The sequence below is a fragment of the Bactrocera dorsalis genome, chromosome 5 (genome assembly GCF_023373825.1).
Source record: "Bactrocera dorsalis isolate Fly_Bdor chromosome 5, ASM2337382v1, whole genome shotgun sequence".
Classification (NCBI taxonomy): domain Eukaryota; kingdom Metazoa; phylum Arthropoda; class Insecta; order Diptera; family Tephritidae; genus Bactrocera; species Bactrocera dorsalis.
The window spans coordinates 25,488,066-25,505,777 of record NC_064307.1 but is presented as its reverse complement, the minus strand read 5'-3'; the positions used below and the strand labels follow the sequence as shown (position 1 = coordinate 25,505,777).

Below are 17,712 nucleotides of genomic sequence, written 5' to 3'. Positions count from 1 at the left end.
TGGTGATAAAGAGCAGACAATGTTTGGACTCAATGGTGTAGCTGATAGCGAACGATGTCTAATTATGGCACAGACGAGACACAATCGTTAGTTATTTTTATGAAAATATTTCTAACAAAACACAGACACGCAATTGAGCATATAGTAACTTATCTGCTGACCATACTCCGGACAGGCCACTAGGACCTTGAAGAGCTAGAAGGTAAGCGCTCGACATGCGCTACAACACGAGCACAGTTAGGCCAATAATTTTTCTGGTCTCCACTACCTTGAGATACATGCGTTGCTGCGCAAACCGCTTATCATGTGACAAAATATGTGCGAGTGTGTGTGTTGGACGGACGTCATGGGCGTACTGTCTGTCAGCCGGACGCACAGCACAAATCCAAATCTACAACGTCAGCTGTGGCTAGCGCTAGTTAGGTCTACACCTTTGTGCAAACCGAAACCGGCTGATCGTCGCGGCATCGTTGTCGTCATCGGCGTGCGTCAGCCATTTGCGGTGTAGGCAAACGCTCAAGCATTTATGGATATACGCAAATGGCAAAAACAACAAATGTGTGAATGACGCAAAAATATTTTCATATATGTCTGTATGTATTTTCTAGAAAATAATTAGTTACTGTTTTTGCTGAAAACAACCATGCAGTGCTGATAAAAATTACAAAGGCATGAATGGTTGTTGTCTGGTTTTTTGAGGCGCTGTCGAGGAGGGTGACAGCGCGCAGTTTAAATATTATAAAATTGTTATCAATTTGCAGTCTACCCATGTGTGTGTGTGTGAGTGTGTGCGAAACGCAGCAAATTCGTCTGCACATAATTCGTTTGTCGTGCGTCAGCGTAGCTGTAAATGACGAAAGCCACGACGAAGTCAATAAAAAGTGAGTAGTAAATGACAGTTATAAGTGGCAAGCGTCAAAACAACAAAGAAATATTTTTGAAAGTTAATTTATTAAATCTGATATGCGATTTAAAGAGGCACTGAAACTTGTAGAAATTGATGAGTTAATGGAATTTTAGAAATTTAGATTGAAAAAAGTATAAAAATTAAGAAAAAATTATAAATAATTAAAACAAATAATTAAAAAAAAATAATTAAAATAAATAATTAAAAAAAATAAAAAAATAAAAAATTAATTAAAAAAAAATTAATTAAAAAAAAAATAATAAAAAAATAAAAAAAAAACAATAAAAAAAAAATTAATTAAAAAAATATAAAAATTATAAAAAAAAATTAAAATTCAAAAAATGTATAAAAAAAAACTATAGAAGCAAAATGAACTGTATGACGCACATGGCACCAAAAGGCTACCGTGGCCAACCAAAAACAAATAACTTGTTTTGCTATTTTCGGCAAATTTTATGCATACTTCTTGTATTAACCTCAAACTACGGCTACTTTAAACCAGTTATTCTGAAACTTTACTTTTATTAAATTCCGCAAGAAGGCTTGTAGCATGTGTATGTAAATAAGGGATCATTCACTTATGTATGTACATATGTACATATATATTTACAGAAAATTTTTGAGTAGTGAAAATAGTTTTTTAGTATTTTTTTGGTAATTTATACATTACTTGTATGAAGAATAATAAAAAGGCGAACAAAAAGTGTATGCAAAAGGAACATAAGGGTAAAAGCAAGCGGCGTTGCGAAAGGCAATGGAGAAAGAAGGCAGTAGAATAAATAAAATAAACATATAGTATGTATAAATAAGTATGTTTGTACATATGTAAGTACATATAAAAATCAAAAGTAAAGTATGTATGTATGTCTGCACGCATTTTTATTACCAAGCAATAAAAAGAAGTCGAGCATATATAAAAAATAGTGTCACCATTGTTGTTGTTCAAGACGCTTTTTTTCACTACTTTTTTTCTATATTTTTTTTATTTTACTATTTTTTATATTTCTTTATTTTTTTTATTATTTTTTGTGCGTACATGCTCGCTGGCACGTAAGCCAGCTAAACACCGGCTCAACAGTAGCGCTATCAGCCATCCCTCAAGTCCAAGTACGACCGCAACTATGATATAACTAACCAAAAAAAATGTACAAAAACAACAAAAATACACCGGCATTCTAAGCAAGTCAAAAAGCTGGCTTGACAATTTTAATGAAATGCCGAATAGTTGGCGAAATTCAAGTGAGCAAACACAAACAGCAACAAAAACAAGTGCGTTGCTAAGTACAGGCACAGACTTTATGTACACGCGGACATACATATTCAGTGCGTAAGTAAAGGGTTAAATGTGGGGAAAAGTGGTACTCGTACTTTATAAGTATTTAAAATATAAATAAAAAAATTTTGTTCGACAATTTGCTGAATTTGCGCTCAGAAGAGGGTTGGAAATAAAGTTAGCGGCAGTTATGAATTTTATATATTTTTATTTTTAATATTGGAAAATATTCATACAATCGATGTATTTTCATTGACTGACATCAAAATACATGATTTTAATGTAAGTATTGCTAAAGTTTTTTGTAAACACCTACAAAAACACCCTCTACACGCAACTTCGATTGAGTTTTAGTGCGCACCATGCACAAATATACATTTTTTTATATACTATATAAATATGTACTTGTAGTATACACTGCTCAAACTCATTAAAAATTTAAAAGTGTGAACAAAACTTAGATCTAAGCCTTGTAGTGCGCATGCATTCAATCATAAAAAAGTGAAATAATGGGCAAGGGAGGCACGCATAAGTGTGGGGGACACTAGTGCACTGATACTTACATATGTACTACGTAAGCGACACAGTCAAAGTCAATATAATAACGAATTTCACATTTTCAGAGGTCAAAAAATAATTACAAAAATAATAAAAAGCAACTTTCTAATAAAATATTTTAAACATTTGACTGCTGCTACAGTTTCTGTGACCTAATGAGTTTTGTTGATTTCGAAACACTAATTACATAACCGAATTGCTGCTAACACACACAACGTTTTGGTTATAAAAAAAAAGAGTGAAAAGGGTAAATGTGTTAAGTAGCTGGGAAGTAAAACGAAGTGTTTGCTGTGAAGAAAACACAACAAAAACAAAAATAAATATGAGCAAATGGGGACACAACAAACAAACCAACAATGCATGAATGAAGGCACATACACACATAATACATGTATGTATGCGTGTCTGTGGGGGCAAGTTAATGTAGTAATGACAACGCTGACACTTTGAAATTATCCAAAATAGTGCGGCTACACTTCAACAACTTAAAACTCCGTTAGAATAAATATTCGACAGAGCGACGACACATTTTAAGTGTCTGTATGTATTTGAGATAGCGATGTACTCGATTACAACAAAGGGGCGCATAGACGAAGGAGCCACTAGGGGCGAGAGAAAGAGTTGTGTGAGCAAGCAAAATTTATGTACATAAAAAAAATGTTAGTATGTATGTATTACTGTAGATATGTCAGTATGACTTCTGTGTATAATAGTGTAAAGGAAAACAAAACTTTTATCGCCTACACGTGTCGCCATTTCAACAATTGTCATCGTAAGCACCGATATTTTAAGCAATCAGCGGGCGTAGAGCAAGTGAGCGTATGTGAGTGCGAGGTATGGTTGAGCGTTGGGAGGGTGATGGGTTTTAGGTTGTAAAAATAAAACACACGGCAATGAATTGCAATTACTTATTTTTATGAAAAAAACAACAACTACAACTTATTTTTATGAATGTGAATTGTTTGTACGTACATATGTATGTATGTATGTCAGGTAATTATACATTACTACTAGCATGATTTACTTGCTAGCTGCATATTACTTACATATAAATATGCATGCAGGTATGTTAGTATTTACACAAGAAGATAGATTAGCCATAAACATGAAAAATATTGCGGGAACCGGTTACTGCGCTGAGATGCTGCTGCACACATCATAAACGATTCTTATGAAAATTAATTACAATTAAGGAATAAAAAACGTTAACTTCGGCGGCAGCGCAGCTATAATACCCTACACGAGCAGTGCACATTGCAAAAAGGTAATAGAAAGTTCTTTATGTTGATTTTAATCGATCCGTTTGTACGGCAGCTTTATGCTATAGTGATCGGATGAGAACAATTTTTTCGGAGATTGCAGTGTAGGCTTGGACAGTATTCCATATCAAATTTAGTGAAGATATCTTGCCAAATAAAAAAGATTTTCATGCAAACTGTTGTTTTAACCGGTAAGTACGTATGGGAGCCATATGCTATAATAGTCAGATATCGGAGGTTCCAACAAGTAAGCAGCTTCTTGAGAAGAAGAGAACATGTGCAAATTTTCGGAACGATATCTCAAAAAGTAAGTGACTAATTCGCTTATATGCAGTCAGATCGACACTCGAAGAAGACTAAATGGACTCAGCTTGTCATACTTATCAGTAATTTATACACTTTCTAGAGTCTCCGAAGTTTCCTACAAATTTCTTGGCAAACTTAATTTACTCTGTTCAGGGTATAAAATTAAAGATGCAATACAAAGCAGTAATAAACCAGTATGGAAGACGTTGGCGATTTTGTAATAAGCGTGTGTAATTGCTATAAAAAACAAAAACAATATTACAAAAGCATGTAAATATGAATATAGTATGCTTATAAATATATGCACATATATACATACATACATACTATACACATGTGTTATGCAGCAGATAATTGCTCTGCTGCCTACGGATTTGATAACAGTTTCGTACTTTGACATTGTTATTGTGCTCATACTTTCTATATATTACATAAGTACAGACATACAGTTATATTAAAATATGTATATACATAGTATAATAACAATATTATTTCGACGCTGTCACTTTCTTTGCGCACCAACACACCGACCATTGTTGACTTTTGCTGACACTTGTGTCGTTTATTGGTCTCTGTCGTCGCTGCTAACACCCGCTGACGGCTCAACACCCGCCTGGTGTGCGCCTATTTTTCTCGTGCCGTGTGTTGATTGAAGTAAACAGATTTATTTGTGCAAAATAATGGCAACAACATCATTTTTATACACACACACACACACACATGTATGGCAGCTATTATTACTTGCATATACATATTTACATGTGGGCATGTAATTTTATACGTGCATTGCTGCTTGCTGGGCAGGTGGCAGTGCAAAAACAATATGTTAGAGTTTGTTTATAGCGAAAACATCGCTATTAGAAAATCATATTGCTAATAAATAGACGCGGCCATTGCAAATACATACATACAAATATATGAATGTGTGTGTGTATTAACGCTTATGCAAAAAAATTCACATTAAGTGGTTAATAAATTACACTTATGGGGGAAAACAGCTTGTATTATCGACACTTATATGTTTGTTGTGTGCGTGTGTATATGTGTGTGTGTGCTTTCTAATGCGATAAACAACAAACAGGAGAAAAAACAAATATTTTTTAAATGAAATATTAAATAAACACTCTCGTGATTGCCTATCGCGAAAACTCAATCGAAATTTGCACGATTAGCGGCGTCAGCAGATAAGCGGCGCTGCTGCTGCGCAGCCGCTTTGACTAACGTCACACAAATATTCAATAAAGCGCATTGAAATATTGTTTTTGATGTTCGATTGACTGAGAAAGCCTGTTGACGCTAACTAAAGTCAGCATAACTGTATGCCTGTATATTTATGCGTATGTATGTGTGTATGTATGCTTCGAAATTAATCGAAACGTCAGCATGAGTATCAATATAAACAGGAAAAGGCAAATCAGTCTAAAATTAGCAAAAATCACAGCTAAAAAAGCAAAATCATCGCCATAAAGCCTATGGAAATATAATAAAATGTAAAAATGTGCAAAATAATAGTTAAGCGTGTACGGCAGTCACAAAATGATCGTAAAAAAGCCACTAATGGCACGGACAGCAGTGTGGTTCGCGTGTTTTGCTTAGCGCTCGGCCGCTGCTCGTTGGCTAGCTAACTAGCTACCGATACAAAAAAAAACTGATTTTGAAACAGTTTACAACAAAAAGACTGTTGCTATAACAACTAAAACTGCTGTTACAACAAAAAGCTACTGCTGCAACAACAATAAACTATTGCTACAACAAAAGCAGCTGTTATAAAAAAATATACCCCTACAACAACAACAAAAACTGTTACACCAACCACAGTAAAAACTACGAGCACCCATTTGCATGCGTCGACGTCAATGGGGAAACCCAGCGCGGTCACCCAGAGAGTGAAAGGTTGAAGCTAATCAAAAACAACAACAACAACAACTTTTCATGAATAGTGGAATATTGGAGCAGTAGAGGGGGGCTTGTGATCACACATAACACCACTTAGCAGATAGAACTTTCTACCGATTAATGCGTGGCGATAAGACTTCGCACGTAACGCACGAAACAGAAACACGTTAAGATATTGAAAAAATTTAGCGCCGGCATGTGATCTGGCAGAAACGGAATAGCTGATAATGGCATTTAAAAGGCGCCACGCGTCATATAGAAATTTCGTGTTTAAATAGCCAAACAAACAAACAAATAGTGCGGCGGCAACCGGTGGAGGTGCGTTTATCAGCGTGGCATATGAATCAGAAATTACTTGAACAGTTGCAATATCATCATGTATAGGCGCTTATTTGAATTTCACAATTAGTCACAAGTGTGAATGATGTGCGTGTGTATGTGTGTTGAATGCGCGCTGTCGTGGCATAAAAGTTGCTGTGACGCTGCCCAGTCAAGTCAGCTGGTTGGCAAAAGGCTTGTGGGCACAAACATCTACGGGAAGGCCAACAACTTGTTAATGCCACACAATTACAAGCACACATACATATTAACATACAGATATTCATATATTATGCATTCACTAGCGTACAACTAAGCGCGCTAGCGATTACTTTTGCAGACAATAACTGAAATTAGCACCTGATCAAGTGTTAGCGGCTTGCGGTACAAGATCGACTAATCAATAGTAGCGTCCATTAAACTAAGCGCTGGCCGATCGACTAACTATCGGGCCACATTCCACACTAATTGACACAACTAGCGCTTATATTAATAAGCGGCTAATAGCAAGCGCTACAATTGGATTCAGTCGAAAGCAAATATACATATTTACACATATGTATTTAGTTAGCTTGTAGATGTGTGTATGTATGTAGTGGCAGCGTTTACATTTCAATTCCAATGGCAGTTGTTTGTTTGCACACCTTCTTTTCGTGTCAATTTTGGTATTTCATCTCGCTTGTTTAACAGCAATGCGCGTTTGTTGTTGCAGACGCCGCTGTTGTTGTGCAGCGCCGCTTTATTGGCGCCAAGCGCAAATAAACAAGCCGAGTTGTAGATGGAAAAATCCCATTGAGAATATTATATTTTCGCTTGTATTTTTTGTTTTTCAATTTATTTGCTTTGCATTTCACTTTTTCGAATGCCGTTATAACTGTCAATCACACTGTAAGCGGCCGTTGCTGATAAGCGCGTGTAATTATTTGCAAATATTTGCACGAGTGTATGTACAATTTGGTAATTGCTGATGATCCTCACAGAAAATTGCAATTAATGCATGAGAAAATAATTGAATTTACATTTGAATTGTTTTTTAATTTTATTTAGATTTCTAAACCTAAAACCAGATTTGAAAAAGGAAACATGTTAAGACCCCAAGAAAAAAAATAATTAATATAAATAACAAATTAATTAATTTTTTTTAATAATTAAAAATTTAAATAAATTAAAAAAAAAAACTTTTTTAAAGTTAAAAAAAAAATATTTGAAAAAAATTTAAGAAAAAAATTTTATTTCAAAAATAAAATTTCCAATTTGATATTAACCCAAAATTGAAATCAAAAAATGAAAATCTATTTTTAAACCAAAATTTTCGTCAAAAAAAAAAAAAAATCGCAACCTTGCGCCCACCTACAATACAAGCATGTATTTGACATAAATTTAAATAATAATTATTGCTGTACACTTACTTGCATATTCACGTTTCGTATTCACATCGACGGCGAGATAAACATTGCTGAAGCTGCCCTCGCCAATGTATTTGCCGAAAATATAGTCGTTTGGCGATTTCTTTGGCGGCGTTACGGCGACATTTGTGGGCGATGTGGATGCACCGGTGGAGCCGATGTTGGCAGCAGATGCTACTGAGAGTGTTGCGGCGGTCGAGGCGGAGATATTGATGGCGGTGGTGGGTGGTGCATTGCTACCACCACCACCTGCTAGCGCATTGTTGTTGTATGTGCGTGACAATTGTTGTTGTTGCTGGTGTTCGACGCTGTCATAGCCATTCTGTTGTTGGTGTTGTTGCTGTTGCTGATAACGACAACATGTCGGCGTGTGTTCCGGCGTTGTAGCGCCGTTCTGCTGTGCAGCGGCTACAGCGGCTGCCAAAGGTGATGAATGCCCTACAAAGGTGAGAGAAAGGGAGCGCGGAAAAAAATTACAACTTAGTAAACATTGTAAATATTATTAAGTGTTGTTGTTGTATGCAGAATGCTTACCATTTGTTAGATATTTACTGCTGCCATGATTTAAGCTGCCCACTGACTCGGGTATGATCGCCGAGATGTTGCCGCAGCCGCATAGGCTGTTGCGCGACTGTGACTGTACCATTTGTTGTTGTTGTTGTTGGCTTTGGCGTTGAGTCCAATGATGTGGCATTGTGGGCTGTTGTGTGGTTGTAGCTGTCGGCGCTGTTGCTGTTGTTGTGTTTGTTGTCTGTACGGCTGCTGCAGGTAAATGATGTGTGGGTGGCTGTGTGCTATGCTGATGCATGCGACTTGTTGCTGTGGTGGCCATTGTGGCGGCGCTGTTGTTTGTTGTATTCAGGGATAATTCTTTGAATTTCAATTCGGTGAAATTGCTCTCACTTAACGATACTGCGGTGGCCTTTTCTTTTGGCATCGCTGGCATCGTGCTGCACGGCGACAGGATCTGTTGCTGCTGTTGACCGTTTATCTGTGTGGGCGAAAGGAGAGAATTTGAAAATTTGTTAATAATTTGTATTTATTTCACAAACTTTTCTTTAATTTATAAATATTAATAATATTGGATATATTAAACATTTTATAAATATTATAATTTTTTTACAAACTCAAAATTTTCGAAGAATTCAAAATTTTGTAAAATTTCAATATTTTCGAAAGATTCAAAATTTTTTAAAATTTCAAAATTTTCGAAAAATTCAAAATTTTTTAAAATTTCAAAATTTTCGAAAAATTCAAAATTTTTTAAATTTTTTTTTTTAAATTAAAAATTTTATAAATATTAACAATTTCATAAAAAATATATTTTTTTTATTTTTAGTAAATATTTTATGATCTACTTCGTATCAAAACAACTGTTAGACACCTGCTTTATGTGTGCGTGTTTTCAAAACAACTTCACGCATTTATTTAATCAAAATACTATAAATATGCTTCTCTACACAAGCCCAACGTTTGATTAATGAATGGCCGTCTCCCATTGATATCGAAGTTGTTTTTGGATTGTTTGGGAAACAAGTCTTCAAAATACTGCGCGGCCGAAAAACAGTCTACAACAACATATCATAAAACTAATTTCATAGGCTTATACGAAAAAAAAATATTTGCTTTGATAATACAATCCACGAGCGAAAGAAATTACAAAGCAAAATGGAAGCGTGAAAAACAAGTGTTTGATATACGAAACAAATAGCTGATGATGAAATCAAAGAGATAATGATGTTTTTAAAATCGCATAAACAATATTATTGAGGAAAAAAAGTTGTAAATACAACTGTTACGAAAATGTGGTTAAAACGTAGACTGCAATAGGAAAAACGAATAGTAAATAAAAAATACAAGGTAAAAAATAAGAAAACAATAAAAAAGGCAAAAACATGCTAGAACGCAGAGAAGCAGCAAATCCGAAGAACTAAACCGTGCAGGTGATCAAGTGAGCTGTGTTTTATGATGCTGCGAAGCAAAGGGCGAAGCAAGACGAAGGCTAAAAGTGGGAACACCGAAACAGAATATCATAAATCATAAACGGGTTCAAGGATCCCCGCATAAGAGTTCATTTACCGCACGATTGGTCAGACTAAATGCTGGCTTAAACGTGTTGAAATTACTAAGAAGAAGAAGCAGCATGCCCAAAACCATGGGAATTGTATGCGTTGTGCGAAGAAAGAAAAAGAGAGCGTTGGTTGAAAGAGTGGGAACAATATACATATAATAATAAACGGCAGTTTGTTGTTAATTTGTAGGTACACAGGTTTATAATTATGCGCAGTGGGTGGATTATAGAACAAAATAAACAATTTGCCTGCTTTTTTCGCAACTTTCAATGTTTTTATTTAACAAGCGTATATTTGCGTATATTTACGCATTTTATGGCGCTCATATGGTTTCTTCCACGCACACGCACACAAGGTTAACATTTTATATAACAATTCGCGGAAAACAAAATAATTATGCAATTTATCGTCTTTTTTTGCGCTGATTTACAGTGAAAAGTTTGTACGGAGAAATTCGCAAACCGTTATTTGTTAGCAACGCCCACCTTTTTTTGTTATTTGTTTATTTTGGAAGAGACTACACTACACGCTCCAATTAGTATTTCATACTATGAGTGGTAAACAGCACCCACCACGTGCCCCTTTCTTTGCACGGGGCGCCATTTAAGCCAATTAGTGCTTGCTTTGTTGATATGTGCATAAGTTTTTATATAGTTTTTAGCTTTTATTTAAATAAAAAAATATATGTATGTATATATTAAAAAAATATTAAAAATCATTAAAATAATAAAAAAAACTAAAAAAAAATTAAAAGAATATTAAAATAAAAAAATAAAACTTTTAAATACAAAAATAAAATTACACAAAAAAATTAAAATGCAATTTATTAAAAAAAATTTAAATAATACTTAAAACAATTCACAAAAACCAGAAAAATCTAAAACAAAATTTCAAAATCTTTAAAAAATTATTAAAAAAAGAATACAAAAAAAATAAAAAATTTTAAATTAATGAAAATCAAAAAAATATAAAAATCTACAAGAAAGGGTAAAAGTAAAAACATAACAAAAATGGAAAAAATATAACAAAAATAATGAAATAAAATGTAAAAAGTAAATTTGTAAAAAAAGCTATAAGAAAAACATGTGAAAAAGCAATTTAAACAATATAAAAATTGCATAAAAACTTAAAAAAAAAAAATAAAAATTGCAAAAAAAAAACTTAAAAAAAATAAAAAATGCATAAAAAAATTAAAAAAAAAACTAAAATTCTATAAAAATCTATAAAAATCTATTAAAAAAATTATTTAAAAATATGTAAATAAAAGTTAAGTTTTTTTAATATATAAACTTTTAAATAAAAACTTATAAAAAATTATTTTGAAATTATATAAAGAAAAATATTTAAAAAAATAACCAAAACAGAATATAAATTAAAAAAAATATTATTAAATAACTGTTTATTTAATGTATGCCACATTAGTGCATGTTAGCTTAGCGAAATGCTTACTTAAGCTAACAAAAACACCTGAACTAAGCGCTGCTTAAATTAGCACATATCCTTAGGTTATATACATACATGTACATACAATATAAAAACATACATATACATATACACTTAGTACAGCGCGTTCCATTGGAATGTGGACTGGCCGGATTTGGTATTTAGTCTTCATTGATTACAATTCAATATACATAAAGACGTACATTCTATAGACATGCACACATATAATAATACAGTCTTGTATATCGCTATATGCGTATCGTACTATATAAATACATAAATGCAAGCATGGATATATACTGATATATAGGTGAGAGGTGAGCACAACGTGTCTATGTGCCTATGTAAAGATCATGATCTCATATTGACCACAGAAATAAAAATATGTAGATAGTATATGCTCTTATTCCTGTTGCCTGACTCACAAGCAGGTACATATGTATGTGTTTTTCCTTCAATTGTGCCTTACTCTCATTCATCTCGATCGGCTCGGCTCTCAAGATGAACTTTTGAGTTGTTATCGAGGCAACATTCAAAAACAAACACGATCATATGTCTTTATGTATGTACGTATATACATACATACATATGTATGTATGTACATATGAATGATCAGCTTGGCTCAGCTTATTTATTAGCCTAGTCATGCTCCAATCATGCTCATGACTTTCGAGCGCTAAGCGAAGTTCATTCTTTGTTCCGCTCGCTTTGTTCATAGCCTATGATTAACTGTATAAGTTGCACTCAATTATAAGATTGTGTATGTGTATGTAAATGTGTGCATAGCAGGCCATTGATCGATGATCAGAACAGAGATCAGCGAATGCTGTTAATGAAATGGGATTGTAATTAAATGTGTGCATAGTGCTTAATTGTGTATGAAGACTTAAACCTTTTTTGAGCGCACATTAAGAATTGAAAAAAAAAAAAAATATTTTTGAAATTATTTTTGAAAAAAAAAAACATATTATCAGAAAATATTACAACAAAAATGTGATTTTCAAATATTCTCAAACTTTTTCTAACTTTTTATCTCACATTTTCAAATTCTAAAAAAAAAACAAAATTGCAAAAAATTTCGAAAACACTACTAAACACCTTGCCTTTGCCTTACTCACCGCTCGCTAAGTGATCCGTGATCGGATTTCACTTTCCATTGTGAGCATGTGCACACACAAGCAAGCGATTATTCAATTTCCTTTTCAGTTGCTGATTTATTTTTAGCAATCATTTATATTTAACAAGAAAATATTTGAAAAATGCATAAATGCCGCAGACAAGTGGAAGTGGCAGACTATAACGTCAATAGCTGGCACGTTATACATATCAAAGGGTGTGCATATGTATTCGGTTTGTTGTAAATAAATGTATGTACATATTTCATAAACATTTCAACACATGCGGAATGAAAATTATTATAAAATGTAAATGAAAAATTGGCAAAAAAAATTAAAAAAAAAAAAACAAAGATGCGACGTGCTGCAGTACAGTGTTTAATATAGAGGAATTTATATTTCAAAATTTTGAATTTTTTTTATAAAAATTATTTACGTTAAAATTTTTGAGTAAAGATTTTATTACTATTTATTTTTAATTATCTGAATTTTTTCAATTTATTTATTTTGCTTAAATTTCAGTTATACTACTTTTTTATTTGTTTATTTATGTGTAATTAATTAATTTCTTTTTGATTTTATTTCTATCTATTTTCCGTTGCGCTCTTGTGATTTGTCTTCGGCGCTGTTTGTGCAACAGTTTTGAAAAATTTTCCTACAACACCTACACACAGCCAGCGAAAGTCTCAACGCCCACAACAGAATGACTACAAAACCAACAAAAAAAAATAATGGTGTGGTGGATGTATTTCTTAAACAAACAAACGATTGCAAACATTCAATTATTATTTGTTACGAAAATACTAAGGTGTGACGATTTTTATCTTAAATTAATTTTTTTTTTTTTCAAATTTATAAAACTTGCTGTTATAAATGTAAAAAATATTGAATTTTAGAAAGAAGCCCTAAAAATATAATTTAATTCAGTACAAAATTTTTTACTCTAAAATTAAATTATATAAACGAAGTTGACTAAAATGCGTCACCCTAATATCAGCATATTTATTTTTATTTAGGCATGTAGGCAGATTTTTGTTTTTGCACTTGTACTATATTTTGTTGGCAGAAAATTGTATTTGATTGTTGTTGTTGTTAAGATGCTGTCGTTAATGTCTAGACTAAAATGACATTTAAATAAAATTAAAATTAATCTACTTTATGATTGTCGTGTGCGTTGCCGAAGTGTGAAACGATAGCGACACGTTGGCAATTAAATATTTTTCATGAAAAATAAATAATAATAAAGGCAGAAAGTCCAATATCAAAACAAAGGCCAATTGGCAACAAAATGGGGCAGACACAAATACATACATACATGTATGTCTGCAATCTGATATTGTTATTGATGGCGCTAAAATGAAGGGAGGACCATTTTAATTTCAACGTTATTGATTTCAATCTAAAATCTGCGACCGAGCAGCAGATATGTAGACTGGCTTCGATATTTACATACTTATGTATGTATTTATGATATGGCACACTTTTGCTGTATTATTATTGTGAAATTAGCTAAATCCAATAACTCGTAGATACATATACATAAATACATACATACATGTGTATGGGTTATCAGCGCAGCATTTTTGTCCGCCTTGATATGGCGTAATTTTGAGATATTTATAGATTAATATCAGCGTACAGCCAAATGCAAGCAACAAACTGGATAAGGCAAGTTAAGTAAATAATATACGCGAAATAATAAAAAACAGACATAAATATATAAGATTTTTCTTGTGAAAATTAACATACAAAATAAACAACATATTAAAACAAACAGCTACACACACACACACTGAAGCAATAAAGATTGCTAATTTTATAACGATTTTTTTTGCGAATTTTCGCATTTTCTATGAAATTTTGTACTGACGCTCAAATATACACATAAATACGTGTGTCTGCGTCTGTCTGTTTACATTATGCGCACACTGTGTGTTGGCTGACTTTAGCCTGCTTATCTTATAATAAATAACTAGTGTGTATGTATGCTATGTATGTACTTATACATACATATATTTATTGTTGTGCTTTCTTTTTTTTGCATTTCTACCGGATACATTTGATTTAAGCGTACAGCTTAGCTTATTTCAGCAAATTTTTTCGCGCGACTGCAATGCGCAAAAAGTGCAAAAGACGCAAACAAATTTTTGCGTATTTACCAAAGTTCAACTTGTTATATTCGTAAATTGCGACAAATTAAGGATACGTGAGCAACGTATGCTATATAACACACTGACGCACATAAGAAAGTAGCTTGTTATTTCAATGTTAAACTGCGTTGCAAATCGCACTATACACAACATAAATTAAGAAAATTTGACGCATTATTCTTTGTGTTACACTTGCTGCACGTGCCCGTATTAATTAATAAATTGTCTGATTGTTACTTTTGAAATGTGTTGCGTTTATTGCGCTTCTTATTAGCAATGAAACGATCGCAATATTTACGCTGCAATTGCATGCTGCACGTTTAAGTCAGCAACAGCTTACAACACGCCACCCACTTCCCAGGCAAGCAAACAGAGCAGAGCAAGGATTTTTCCCGAAGCAAAAAATTACCTGAAACAGCTGTTGTTGCAGCTTTTCCATCTATTTTATGAATAAACTCGTTTGTATATGTAAGTAGTTGTTGTTTTATTTGTTGCAACCACTTTTTGCTGTTTGTGATTATTGCTGCAACACGCAAAATACGAATTTTTATTAGAAGAAAGCCAAAGACGTTTGTTTAAATGAGCACGAAAAAAACATATAAAGCAAAGTCAAAAACAAAGGAGCTATAGCGGAATTCTCAGCATGAGCGCATGGAGAAGTCGGCGAGTGTATTATTTTAATACAAATGTATTATATTTAAGTTTTCCATTCAAATTCGCACACACAAACACAAAAATACGCGCAGTTTAAATAATAACACTATAATAAGAGCTAGCGCAATTAAAACGCGTAAATAAGTTGACTATTAATGGCTGCGTTGTTTCAGCTTTGCGAATTTAAGGCGAGTAACTAGTAGTTGATTTCTTGCACAAACCGCTTGTGAGCAAATTCTTTTTTTCACTTTCACAATTACTACAGTAAATTATGAAAAGTCAGTAAAAACATTTGATGCACGAATTACTTGTATATTTTCATATTTTTTCTTATACAATAAAGCAGTTGCTGGCATTATTATTTGCCAAAGCAAACAAATGCTGAAATTTCTAGCTGCCATTAAATAATGAATTTCTTGCCGAATTTGATTAAGCACAACCTTTGCGCTCGTCACCGTGTTGTGCTGGCAAAATTTGTACGCACACTCGTTAGTCCACTACTCACCGATTCACACACGCTCTCACCACACTCTCTCTGGCGGCGCTAAGCTTTGCGAGCGTTTAACAATGGTTTGTTGCTCCAATACACCACCACCACACCCCCTCCAAACGACGACGCACCATAAAGTGAACCAAAACAAGCACTAACATTGACAACTTCACTACGTAATCCGCATAAGCAACCCCAGTAGAGTCACGGCATTGTACGTACCCCCTCCCAACTTAACAACAACAAACTGTATAAGTATTAGCTATGCGTGAGAAGAGCGCTCACAAATACTAATAAAAAATGCGGTTTATTGAAGCAACTACTACGCATTGCGTATGCCCAAATGATGGGTAGTTTTTCAAGTGAGCCTCCTATGATATGATCTGCTTTGTGGCGGAATGACGACACACGTTAATACAAACATACGCAGCGGCTACGTAACAGCGTACATATGTATGCAATGAAAAGCACGCAATGGCAGAATTTTATGACATAAGCGTACAGGGGGGCTGAGTGGGTGAGCGGGGTTGAGAGCTATACGCACAATAAACAAATAAATATAGTACATAATACGAGTTGAGGTGAAGCTAGATAGCAGCTGTTGGTGGTGGAGAAGGCTGGAAAGGGGTGAGCCACTGCACGCGCGGTGCGTGAGTGCTACAGACAGACATATGCACATACGTGCGTGCGTATTTATATGTATGCTGTATATGCAACGGGGTACAAATTCCAAAACAATGCGACTCGGTCGAGTTGTAGCGAGTTGGCTGAAGAGAAGCCGCAACACAAAGACAACATGGCACTAAAAATGCCATAAACTAACGGCGGCAATTATGATTAGTGGCGTATAGCTGAAGGGTATAAAAGCGTAAAAGTATGAAGTGTATATAATTTGCAATAGTAAAAGCGAATAGTACACATACGCATACATATGTATATTATAGTTGACATGTCAATGTATTTGTGCATGACGAGCCAAAATTCTTATGGTAATATCGGTTGCTGGTGGTGAGGAATGAGTTAAAGAAGGGTACGTGTATGTGTTTTTTTATACAAATAAGCAGAGGTTATTTTTATTATTGTTTAACTACAGTACGCTATTCGGCTAGAGTTTATCTGCTCTATGCTTTTCGTTTTTCAAGTGCGTCAAATAAATATAAAAAACATTTATGTCCATGTAGGTATGTATTTGGGCATATAAATGTGTACTTCAACATTATACAGCGGTGTGTAGGCATTTATGATTTGCGTAAATGCCCAAAACTACAAAGATCGTTTACAGAGTGGTAGGGATGTTGCGAAAAAGAGAGGGGTGGATTTTACTATATCTGCAATATTAGTTGCTTTATGCGTACATACATATGTAAGTATTTAGTTTTATATCTGATAAATAATATTTTATTAAATTTCACTTTTTTAATTTACTTTTTTTAATTAATTTATTTTTATTTAAATTTTAGTATTTTTTTATTTAATTTATATTTAATTTTTGGATCATTTTTTTTCAAATTATTATTTTTTATTTAATTTTAATATAATTTAATATTTTATTGTTTAAATATAACTTTTTAACTGTTTTTTACTTTAATTTCTTCCAACTTTTTCTTATTTTTTTATAACTAAAAATTATAATTTACATAATTTTACATCAAGACTTTGAATTTTGTCTTTATTACTTTTTTTTGCATAATTTAATTTCTATTCTATTAAATTTTGTTTACAATTTCCAATAATATAAATTTTTATTATAATGCGTTATATTTTTTCAGGTTTTTGCAAAAAATTCGAAGTTACTGTATTATATTTTTTAAATAATTTTTGATTGATTTTTGTTAATTTATATTATGAATATATAATTCTGATTG

The 17,712-nt window shown here is 33.1% G+C and overlaps 1 protein-coding gene across 6 annotated transcripts in view; it reads right to left on the bottom strand.

Moving 5' to 3' along the window:
* Positions 1-17,712, bottom strand: part of LOC105225577 (3-phosphoinositide-dependent protein kinase 1) — a 69,474-nt gene that overhangs the window by 26,256 nt on the left and 25,506 nt on the right. For 4 of the 6 annotated variants that reach the window (XM_049458985.1, XM_011204105.4, XM_011204108.4 and 1 more), the window contains 2 exons: positions 8,458-8,914; positions 7,927-8,361 (listed from right to left, as the gene is read on the bottom strand). In XM_049458985.1, coding sequence (XP_049314942.1) covers positions 7,927-8,361; positions 8,458-8,914 — 892 coding nt within the window. Of the gene's footprint in view, positions 1-7,926; positions 8,362-8,457; positions 8,915-15,112; positions 17,331-17,712 lie in introns of those variants that run through there. The other 2 variants (XM_049458986.1, XM_011204106.4) reach the window with 2 other exon arrangements.